This window comes from Eptatretus burgeri, chromosome 4 (genome assembly GCF_056783735.1).
Source record: "Eptatretus burgeri isolate ZD-2024b chromosome 4, Ebu_testis_v1, whole genome shotgun sequence".
Lineage (NCBI taxonomy): Eukaryota > Metazoa > Chordata > Myxini > Myxiniformes > Myxinidae > Eptatretus > Eptatretus burgeri.
This window is the reverse complement of record NC_140964.1, coordinates 72972903-72985160: the sequence shown is the minus strand read 5'-3', so window position 1 is coordinate 72985160 and position 12258 is coordinate 72972903. Positions and strand designations below refer to the sequence as shown.

Genomic DNA, 12258 nt, shown 5'->3' with positions numbered 1-12258 from the left:
GATGATTGAGCCATTCGAGTATCATGCGTCGGAGTGGCGACCCATCCAGGATTGTGCCCGATAGCCCACAAGACTGCTTTGGCAGCACCAATACTCTGTACAGATAATGGTCCTGATGGATGGATGGATGGATGGATGAATTGTTTTGCCTGTGTGCTGTCCTACCTGTGACTCTGGCATTGAGTTAGTCTTGCTTGTCTGTGACCTCACATATGCGTTGCCATAAATTGTAGAGTTGCATACTGTGGCATTTGGTTCACTTATATGAACAACTTCATTTTGTGAACAACTTATCAAGAAAAAGGGGAGTCCACTTGAAAATGTAACCATACTTCCACCATATTAACAAGTGTGTTTTCCTCTTCCGTCATACGGCTCATTATGATATTGCTTAATCTGCTGTGTTTATTATCTGTAAAGCAGGTCGAGTGCTTACAGTGCAAGCTACCTTGGTGTTTCTCATGCCATGCACCATGGCATGAAGGTGTATCCTGCAGAGCATACCGTCGTGGTGATAAGATGCTCCGTCGCTGGGCCGGACAGACCAACATTAGCGGACAGAGAAACGCGCAGATGTGCCCATCATGCAAGGTATGCTCAGATATCCTACACCAGTTGTGCAGAGTGAAGTGATGGTGCCACCACCTCACACCTTTCACAAGTGATGCTGTTTTTGGAGTAATAGTGGTGGTTGCTCAAAGGTCGAGACACAGCCCCCTAAGCTAAAGCTGTGCTGCACAGAACCGCCAGTCGGTATCCATGGAAAACAGTAGGCCCAATCTCGAGCCCTCACCAAGACTATATTTATGTAAGTGTGTCCGGAGACAAAACCCTCTGCTTGCAGCTCCTAATAAATTGCTTAAAGGTAAACAAAATGGCTGCTGCCATCTTTTAGCGCGACCAACAGAGATGCAATTTGCTAATAAATCTTAGTTTTTTGCGATCGGACCAAACCGTTTGATATTTACAATAGTGTGGAGTTGTAGTCAAATGTAGATTCTGTTGAATCGACATTATAGTTGCAATAACGGATTAGGATGACTGTAATTGTGGTGTGAATAATGCACAACTCCGATGGGTGGAGTTCCTTTCTCCACCTGATTTTTTTTTTTTTAGTTTTCTTGAGGTTAAAGGTGAGATTACATATATCCAGTGTGACGGTATGACTCGCTCTCGGTCCTTCTCCAAGTGATGGTCGGCCCATGTTTTTGCCGCAGACATTGAGCCATAAGTGTGGACTTGACACAGGTTGAAGTAATACGACGTTGACTTGAGACTTGAATTGAGACTTCTCTTCAAAGACTTGAGACTCACTTGAGATTTGCCTCATGTGATTTATTGACCTGTATGACAACACACACACACACACACACACACACACACACACACACACACACACACACACACACACACACACACACACACACACACACACACACACACACACACTTTTAGTAAAAGACAAGCAAATACCACCCGTCACTTCACTGACGGGAATACTAAAAGGGGGAGGGAGGTAAAGAGGGGGGAAGGGGAGAGAGAGCGGGAAGAGTGGAGAGGTGGAGGGGAAAGAAGAGAGGAGGGAGGGGGATCAAGGATGGGTATGGGAGCGAGGATGGGTGTAGGGGAAGGGAAGACAGTGTGACGTGAGAGCAAGGGAAGGCAGATATGCGGTGGAGCGTTAATTACGATTCATTCTGTTTCATCATCACAATTCTTCATCGAATAACAGTGAAGATTGAAACCAAATAATGTCCAAAACCCATTTTCTACCAGTCAAACTATAAACACGGTCGAGAGACAAACACCACCCTGACACGTCTGGAGAAAAAACCTGCCGGACGCATCTGGAGCCTCGCCATCCGGTCACAAAACACTGCCCAAACGCATCCGGAGACAAACACCATCCAAACGCGTTCGGGAACGAACTCCGCCCTGGCGCGTCCGGAGACAAACACCGCCCGGACACATCCGGAGACGAATACCGTCCAGCCATAACCCACTGTACGGATATGGCCAGAGATGGAGACAGACAGAGAGGGGAGGGTAGAGTTAGAGAGGTGGCTGAGGTGGGTGCTGCACTGTATTGGGAGGGAGTAGAGCAAGGATGGGACACAGGGATGTGAGAGAGATATATGCTTTATGAGCAACACACACACACACACACACACACACACACACACACACACACACACACACACACACACACACACACACACACACACACACACACACACACACACACACACACACACACACACACACACGTGTTTGGCCGATTTTGGGCAATTTTTCATGAATCAGCAGGTTGGAGTAGGTGTGATTACCAACTGCAGTACTTGCTGCATACAACCCAAACCTTGAGTAGCTTTTACCGAAAAACCACGTTGCATTTTTGTAAACTTTTTTTTATTTGGCAAACTGAACATCAGCAAAAATCCACCTCAACATGTTTTCGCCAAACTTATTAAGATAAGCATGAAAGCTTGGCCTTCGGAGTCAGTTTTTGAACAAACAACATACCAGGCGTACTACTTGCATTCTTCGGTTGTGTTGGAAACTCCTGTATTACGTCACTACCTTCAAAATGCCTTGAGGGTGATGAACAAGATGAACAAGCCCTGGTGGATTTACAGTCATGTTGTGCCTTATCAAAACTATGTCGTTGAATTAGTGCTACAATGGAAGTATAAATATAAAATTTAAATATTAATGCTCGTTTGTCATCACAGCATGAACACTCGAGACGAGATTCGATAAATAAGGAAGGAGTGCTAATGTGTGCAAGTCTTCCTTGTGCATCTCTGAGCTCAGCAGTTCACTCATTCGCTCGCCAAGCTATAAAAGCCATCGTCGGGCCTCCTTCGAAGTGCTGCTCACACGTACATCTCCCTTGGTCCGTGATCGTGGTGGCGAATCCCACATACAAGGTATAACGGACCTGCGATTATCCCTGCAATGAGGAGGCAGGCAGAAGGAGGAAACTGGGTTTTAGTCAATCTTAATTCATTCACTCAGGCTAATCAAATATACAATGAGAGCTCTTGGCTCTCCATAAAGTGGATAATCGGTTCTCACAAATATACACAGGTAAACCACATGGAGGAAAATACTTCATCACATCCAGCCTGTCATCACCACCAACCCTTCATAACTTAGGATAGGGTGCTCGTTACGCTCGCCTCACCACAAACCACCATCTGGATATGTCCAGAGAGAGAGAGAGAAGGGGTAGAGCAAGGATGGGACAAAGAGAGAGAGAGAGAGGACTTGGCAGAGAGAACATGTTATGCTTCATGAACACACAAACACACACGCATGCACGCACGCACGCACACACACCGCATGCTTGGCCGAGATTGAATTTTTTGGGGGGAATCGGCAGGTTGGAGTCAGTGTGATTAAAAAGCACTCCTCCATTTGACCTCGAGCACTAGCACGCGACCGGAAATGAGCGGTCGTATCGAAATAAAAACCGGACATGTGCCGAGGCCCGCAGTCAATTGTGCCTGGTGCAGCCGGCTGTGAAGCCGGCGAAACGTTGCCCTGAGACCGGGTCCGAGATGTTGCCGAGACCCTGAGCTCTCACATTTTTTGCTCAAATTAGCGGAGTCGATCAAGTTTTTACTTTTGGTTGGAAGCGCCTTCTTTTTCTTTAAAAATGTGTAATCCCAACCGCCACAATCTTATACAAATTATATATATATATATATATATATATATATATATATATATATATATATATATATATATATATATATATATATTATCCTCATCTGGAGGCACAACCATTATTCAAAGAAAGATGTAGTGATGGAAGGATTCACATGATAATCTCTTGTGACCATCTCATCCTGTTTTACATTATTTTTGGCATGTCATCCCTGCCACGTTTTACATTTTGAAAAAAAAACGTTTTTTAAATTACCTGTTTCTGTGCTTTTTCCTCCGCCACCGAAGGTGGAAGGAGGTTATGTTTTCATGTCTGTCTGTTTTTCTGTCTGTTTGTTTGTCTGTTTGTATGTCAATTGCCTGCAGGTCAATTTTTTAAACCGATCTTCACGAAACTTCATGAAATGGTAGAGTTGGTCATGAGCAAGAACCTTGTCAAATTTGTAAGATCATAAATTTTCATTGTTTGACTTTTAATTTCTAGAGTATTTACACATCAGATAAGTGAATTCAACCACCAATTTTTTGAGGGCAACATGGGCCAAAGGTCAACAACTTAGGTTGAAGTTCTAAAATCCTCAGTTTTTCATCCAATTGACTTGAAATTTGAAGAGGATTTGTGTATCAGGTCGCTGAATTCAACAAACAAGTATTTTTGAGGCGACATTGCCCAAAAGGTCAACATAGGCCAAATGGTCGACATCATCTCGGCCAAATTTCTAAAATTGTCAGTTTTCATCCAGTTGACTTGAAATTTGAACAGGATTTGCACTATTTTGCCATTGAGTTCAACCACCAATTATTTTAAAGATAAATTTTGTTTTATGGACTTCGCAAGTCTCATGCTACATGTATGACATCTTTTTTTGTTTGTCTGTTTGTTTGTTTGTGTGCTGGATATCTGAAAAAGTTGTGGAGAGGTTTGGATGAAATTTGGTGGGCATGTTGGATGTGGGACAAGGAGGACAAATTGATGAGATTTTGGTGAAGATCCGAATCCGGATCCGGATCTGTTAATTTTTTATTACATACTTTACTCATTAAAAAAATCTACTTTGAAAAGTCTGCTATAGAGTACATCAATAGGCCTTTTTAAAGTAGCTTTTATTCTCGAGTGTTTTCATAGCTACCAAGGCTGATAAAGATGCCAGAATAGATTTGGAAAGTATAAATTTGGAGATTGCTAAAACGCCAAATTTTCCTTCTTCTTTGCTCTTTTTCATTAGCCGAGCACAATATAGTCTGAAGCGATTACTTCGTTGCAACAAATCTTTTACCGTACCAGGATTGGTACTTTCATTGTGTAAAATGAACGAAGGTACCAATTTGGGTCGGTCAATTATGTAATTTCATGATGTTGTTCAAAAGTTTCATTAATGTTATTGGATGTGAAATCCTCCACGGACGACTGGTAGGTACCTTATCGGTTTATAAGTTTGTATCGTGGTAGTTTTGTTTTGAGGATTTATGTTGGTTCAAACCTATCGAGTGTCTGTGCCACAGCCCTACATAGGAATTCTAGCGACTTCCTGATTCAATTCTCTTCATGAAAACCAGACATCAAGGAAGTGGGAGAATTATCATGCTAAATATTACATTGTTTATGTGTTTTGTTTTTTTAATTCTATGCAGTTCTGAACAAGTGGATGGAATGATTTGAAAACTGTAGTTGTATTCATGGTGTGTGTTGTAAGGTTTTAGCAGGTTAAAAACTGGAATAGTCCTGGGAGTTCGGGTTTGCGTGAGCACCCCAATTTTGTCTGTGGCAACGTGTATCATATAGCGCCATCTGGTGGGTGGCTGTGTCATAGGTCGTAATAAAATATGCCGAAGACATCATAAAAGGGGGAATTAACCCATCTGTAAGGACGGGTTCTTTGCTGGTTAACATAATTTCAATAACTAGATTAGGAAGTAAATTTAGCACAGGCCTCGGTGAATTATATAAATCATGGATTATATATTATCAATCTAATATATAATGTGAAGTGTGGTGTCTGTCCGTGCGTTCAGCTGTCTCCATTTCCAGCAGCCGCTTCCGACGCTGCTTTTGAAAAGTTCCGCACGCAGGCAAAGCTCAACATTCAACCAGAAGAAATGCATGATGCCAAACGAGATACATTTTAAATGTATAAATACAACATGGAATCATAGTTTGTTTATCAACAGTGCGTTAAGATATGATCTGGGCTGAAAGGATGACCTCGAGGTACGTACACTCGCCTCCAAGCTGTCTAGCCTGGGTTTGAACCACGGCCCAGCAAATAAACTGTCATCCTGGTGTTTCCTAAATGGTGAATCAATGTGTGTGTTATCCCTCTGATGGATGTTAAACTGGGTGTCCTGTCTACTGACATTAGTTGGTGGATGTTAAAGATCCCTACGGTGAGCCTGGTGAAGAGTGGGTGAGCTCTTGGAAACACCATGGCCCAATTCCAAATTCTTGTCCGAACTACTGCTGGGAAGGCAATGGCAAACCACTCAGAATAACTCTTGCTCAGGAAGCTATTTCGGCATCACCGACGCTCTGTAAGGGAACTCCAAGGAAGTGCATGAATGAAAATTGGGTGTTTGGGTTAATTAAAACAACCATTTTGAAGATAACGGCCTTATTTAATTGTATCCTTTATCAGGCGCATCCTCGGACACCTCGCTGTCGATGGGGTCTTAATTCGCCATTTTGTTTGGCCTGCTCAACAATGCCTTGAGTTGGAACAGGCCGCAATGGTTTATGAATGATAAAGCGTTCAAATTGTTTTTTTTTTCCCACTTTCTTCACTCATATCATCAAATGCCTGATCTTCATTCCTACAAATCACTGTATACATCGCTTTTTAAGCGCTATAGTTTTCGAATGAGGAGCTTGGAGCGATTTCATGCATTACATGATGCGATTTTCCACGATCTACTCTCACGGAATAATTCAACAACATAATTCGAGTTTTTGAGGATCTGAAATCTGAAATCTGAAAGTGAAATCTGAAAAATGTTAAGAAATCGTTGATGTTTACTTTTTTCTTCAGGTATGTGCCATTACCAATCGGCTTGCTCTCACTTGCCAAGCCAGCCGTTCCTTGTCAACCATTTCAATGGAGTGCTTAAGCCACTTGCTGAGTGCTCTAAAGTTGATAGCAGAACAGTTTGTGTCCCGATCAGGATGTACAGGCAGCAGTTGCTACAAGGTAGAGCTTCATATGGGTAGATTTGGATCTATAAAGGGACTCTCCATGGGTGTGTGTGCATGCCTGCATGACTGGTTATGGGCACCGTGGTGGTAAAGTTTCATCCCGTATCTTATGATGATGATGCTGGATGGTGGAGGTTTGTACTTTTAATGTCAGCAGCGTACAAGCTATCACATTTTCCTTTGTCCTCTTGGCTGTTTCTAAAGCAATTCCATTCCCTTGGGACCATACTCTTTGCAGAGCATTGGTGCTGCCTAAGCAGTCCCCTTGGCTATTGATCACAATCCTGGACGGGTCGCCACTCCAACATAGGAAACCAGCAAACTGGCACTCATTTTTTGCCGACATCGGAAGGATGACAAGCAGAATCAACCCCACAAAGTACTAATTCAACAGCCGAGCAGGATTTGAACTCAGGATCTTAGGATCCCAAAAGCTCACCATCCTAACCATTACGCCAACACCAGGCATTAAAGCAATTGGTTATTTTATTTGACTTGGGTGTGCTTTACAAAGGTTACATGTTTCTCTTTGTGAGTTTCAAAGCAAAATACATTTGATAACACCCGATTTCTGAGCTGTTTTCCATATTCACGTGTTTTCTCAATGACAGAGCCAAATTTTTTTTCCACCCGTCACACGCAGCTGTTTATAAACATTAATGTTTATGCACATCTCCTTGAACCATCTATAAAGCAACGTTGTTTTAAAAATTTTGTTTCTTGATATTCTCCCAAAACAAGGATTGAAGCTACTCAAGGTTTGAGTTGTATACAGTACGTACTGTAGTCGGTATTCACAGACTCCAATCTGCTAATTCTTGAAAAATTGCCGATATCTGCGAATCACGAGTGTGTGTGTGTGTGTGTGTGTGTGTGTGTGTGTGTGTGTGTGTGTGTGTGTGTGTGTGTGTGTGTGTGTGTGTGTGTGTGTGTGTGTGTGTGTGTGTGTGTGTGTGTTAAGCATAACATCTCTCTGTCTCTGTCTCTGTCTCTGTCTCTGTCTCTCTGTCTGTCCTATTCTCGCTCCACCCCCTCCTAATGCAGTGCAACACCCTTGCTCTCTCGATCCATCTCTGTCTCTGTCTCTGGATGTGTCGGGATGGTATTTATGTCCGGGCGGTGTTTGTCTCTGGGCCTGTCCGGGCAATGTTTGTTTGTCTCTGGACCTGTCTGGGTGGTGTTTGTTTCCGGGCGGTGTTTATGTCTCAACAGGGGTTTGTCTCCGGACGTGTCTGGGCATTGTTTGTCTCCAGGCGGTGTTTATGTCCGGGCGGTGTTTGTCTCTGGGGAGTATTTTTGTATGATCGGTAGAAAATGGATTTCAGACATTATTTTGTTTCCATCGTCACTGTTATTCTATGCAGAATAATTTTGATGAGATGGTATGAATCGTAATTGACGCTCCACCACATGTCTGCCTTCCCTTCCTCTTACCTCTCACTGCCTTCCCTTCTACCTTTCTCCTTGCTTCCCCTCCCACCTCTCTCTTTCCCCCTCCATCTCCTCAGTTCCCCTCCCTCCTCTCTCTTTCTTACTCCACCTCTTCACTTCCCCTCCGATCTCTCCCCCACCCCACTCTCCCTCTCCTTTTTCTTCCCCCTCTTAGTATTCCCGTTAGCGAAGCGATGGGTGGTATTTGCTAGTCTATTACATATCGCGGACTGTGGTGTCTGTTTGTGTGTTTGTCTGTCTCTCGTTTATGGCGGCTGCTTCCCGTGCTGTGTTTGAAAAGCTCAATATTCAATTTTGAAATGACTGGAGAGCAGGCATAAATAATGTTGATGCCAAATTTTATTTTGCAAGCAGGATATTTTGCCCTCTTTTTCGACAAATTTAATCTCCACTGTGAAATGCTGCATCACCATTTCACGGTGTACAGTATAAGTTGTTCAGAGCTTTGGCTCTGAGTGAAACCAAGAGTGCAACACAATTAAACTTTGTAAAGTCCATGGAATAATTTAAATTTATAGATTAACTTGAACTTTTCCCCATCTTGGGATGGATAGTTTTGCTTGCTGTTCCCATCACTGGAGATGGGTTCTCTTCCTAGTAGTTATCAAGTGAAAAAGACATAAAATGTCATAGCCCCCATTGTTTTCGTAATTTTGCTATACGGAGTTAAGGGCTAGCCCATATTTATGTACAACTAAAATGGCCTTCAGTCTACCAGTTGGCAATCCTTGATCAGATCACAAAATAAAGTGAGTGGCATGTGCATGCCATCATATACTGTCCCTGTGCCAAGTTTGAAGAAAATCGAACCATGCATGTCTGAGAAATGGTTGGGGACACATTAATTAACAAAACGGCCGCCAGTCGGCCATCTTGGATATGATCTCAAAAAACATTATGTGCATATGTAAGCCATTATTCATTATCTGGGTGCCAAGTTTGAACAACATCGATAAATACATGTCTGAGAAATGGTTGAGGATGTGTTCAACATCGGGTTTTTCAACTAAAATGGCCACCAGTCTACCAGTCAGCCACCTTTGATCAGAACGCAAAATAAATTTAGGTGCGCGTGTATGCCATCATGTACTGGGCTTGTGCCAAGTTTGACCAAAATTGGACCATGCATGTCAGAGAAATGGTTGGGGACATTTTAAAGTAACAAAATGGCCTCCAGTCGGCCATCTTGGAGCTGATCTCGAAAAATAAAATGATGTGCTTATATAAGCCATCATTCGTTATCTGTGTGTCAAGTTTGAACAATATCGGTGAATGCCTGTCCGAGAAATGGTTGACGTGTTCAACACTTGGTGGCTTTTTTTCAACTAAAATGGCCGCCAGTCAGCCATCTTTGATCGCGTCATGAAACAAAATGACGTGCTTATGTAATACCATCATGTGTTGTCTTTGTGCCAAGTAAGGATAAAATCGGTCTATAGATCTCCGAGATATGGTTGCGGACACACGCATGCACGGACACGAAAATACAGACCAAATCCATAAGCCCCCATTTCGGACTAAATCCAAGGGGCTAATAATATGTAATGCACTGCAGTTTGTTTTTCTCTTTTTTTTTTTAATCCGTATTTTCAGTAAAACTGAGCTCATTGTTACTCCTCTCTTTCTGCCATCGTGGAGCTTGAATCGATAATCACATGACAAACCTTTCATCTCTGTGGACCCACTGATGTTTGAGTCTTGTATGTTGGGTCTTGAGTCCCATGTCTCAGACGTGGACTCTCAAGTCAAATTCCGCATTTCAGGCATGAGCTCTTGAGTCTAGTCTCAGGTGTGGGCTCTGGAGTAGTCTTCTTGCATTCCTGTAACCTCCATTTACAGAAGAATTTTTTTTTGCATCTGGTTAGAGGGAATTGAGAATTTGTACATCTTGGTGAATTGAGAAAAAAAAGTTTGAGAAATGGAAGGGAGGAAGAGACAATATGAATAAGAGAGATTACAGGAGTGCAGGAATATGAGAAATAAAAGTGAAGATTGGTTGAGAGTAAGTGGGGGTGAAATAAGGGGGGGGGGCAGGGATAAAACAAATATAGGGAGAAAGGTGTCAAAATTCCACATTTTTTTGCATGCAATATGTGTATGGCCCCAATTTCTATTCCACGTCATTGTCCCACAGCAAAAACATAAACGATCAGGATTTTGTGACAAGCAGGGAGTAAAGGTGGGAGAGGGGTGCTTGGGGTGTTTGAATTCACCAAATTGATCAATGTCATTTCAAACTCTCTCCAGCGTTCCTAACTCTTCCTCCAACCTTAGATTCACATTGAAAAGACTGAGGGATGCAACCACATCATTTGCTCTCAGTGCAGCACGGAGTTCTGCTATCGCTGTGGTGAACACTACCGCCACTTGCGCTTCTTCGGAGACCACAACACTAAGCGGAGCATTTTCGGCTGCAAGTTCATCTACTATGCCGATCGACCAGTGTTGCGGCGCCTCCTGCGAGGCTCAATATGTGGTACGAGAGGCCCTGCCCACACATTGTGAATAATTATTCCAGGCTCATCCCATTCCACTACAACTCCACCCCCATGCCCCCCCCTCCCGGGCCAGTTTCAAAACTCCCTTTTGTGGAACAACCATGTTTAATCACCTAGTGTGAGCATACAGATGATTATTTTCAGCTAAAGTGATGTTTATCAGATAGAACAAGGTTCAAGCTTTCAGAAAATATATACTTTGCATGATATGAAAGCAATATATGAAAAACTAGAAACAGATAAACTCAAAAAAGTGGCTTTTTCCATGGTGCTAAATAGTCAGTTATCACAAAACGGGTGTCAAAACAACACTTCAAAGCACTAAGAAGCCTTAGATTTCCATGCAAGTATCAACTGTATACCACTGCCCACGGTTTGAGATACCTGTGGTGACGCTGTAGTGGAAAATGTACATCACAGACAACATGAGCCAAAATCGTGAAAATTGGCAAACGCCGTTACAAATTGTTCAGTACTTTTCTGAGTGGCCGATAACACAACAAAAATGTGATATCGACAACTGTTGATTTTATATGAGAGCTGAAGATGTTGTCTATTTACAGAAAAACATTAGGTCTTCAATACAAAATGGTTCGAATTGTCTCAAGGTCCTATGAAATTATGGACCTCTGATTGTCTGAGACGTCACGTTTTTGGAACGTCAAGTTTGAAGTATTATATCAGAAAATGTAAGTGATATATTTGAAAAAACCTAACTGAAACTATAAGAACAAACTCTGCTGTAACAAATGAGACATAATTTTTCGATATACCATAACCAGTGATGAAACAGCTGGGGGTGAAAATATCGATGTTAAATGTCTGAAATGTCATGCTTTTGTAGCACATGCACAAATTTATGTTTCTCTTTCAAGTAACAGTACTAACAATGGTATTAAATTATTTTATATAGTGTTCTGGACTCGCATTGCCAATAATTTGTACAAATTGTTGGGAGTATATGAGTTTTTCGTGCTTAAATTGTTGAAAATTCGCTTTATTCGGCTGCAAATGCAGCAGAAACGGATAAAATCAAAAACACTGTGACCACGTCGTCCCTTGCGTTGGCAACAAATAAACTGCTAAAGCAATATACGAGAAGATACTCACTGTTATGTTTGGGTGTGAAATGCATGAAAAAATGCATCGCCGCTACTTTAGATTGCAATTATCTGGTACCTAAGCGAATGAAACATCGGAAAACTATACAGTTTTAGAAAGCTCAGTATGTCTACTTTCCGGAAAAAATGAGTTTCATCATGATCAAAGTACTTCGATTTTGACCCCCTGTGCACCATAGTTTTGAAACTGCCCCCCCCCATTTCCATGCTTTGATAAAGCATGCTCTACCCACATACTTCCATGCTGAGTAGAGTAAGGCCCTAGGAAGGTATCATGAATAGCTTGAGCAAATTCACCATGTACTTTTGGCTCTGATTATCTCTGGAC

The 12258-nt window shown here is 42.3% G+C and overlaps 1 protein-coding gene across 3 annotated transcripts in view; it reads left to right on the top strand.

Annotated features, from left to right (window-relative positions):
* The window catches only part of LOC147028335 (uncharacterized), a 56494-nt gene that overhangs the window by 19759 nt on the left and 24477 nt on the right, over nucleotides 1–12258 (top strand). The window contains exons 3-4 of one of the 3 annotated variants that reach the window (XM_085878641.1): nucleotides 424–591; nucleotides 10586–10787. In XM_085878641.1, the coding sequence (XP_085734767.1) occupies nucleotides 424–591; nucleotides 10586–10787 (370 nt within the window). Of the gene's footprint in view, nucleotides 1–420; nucleotides 592–10585; nucleotides 10788–12258 lie in introns of all 3 variants that reach the window. The other 2 variants (XM_085878640.1, XM_085878642.1) reach the window with 2 other exon arrangements.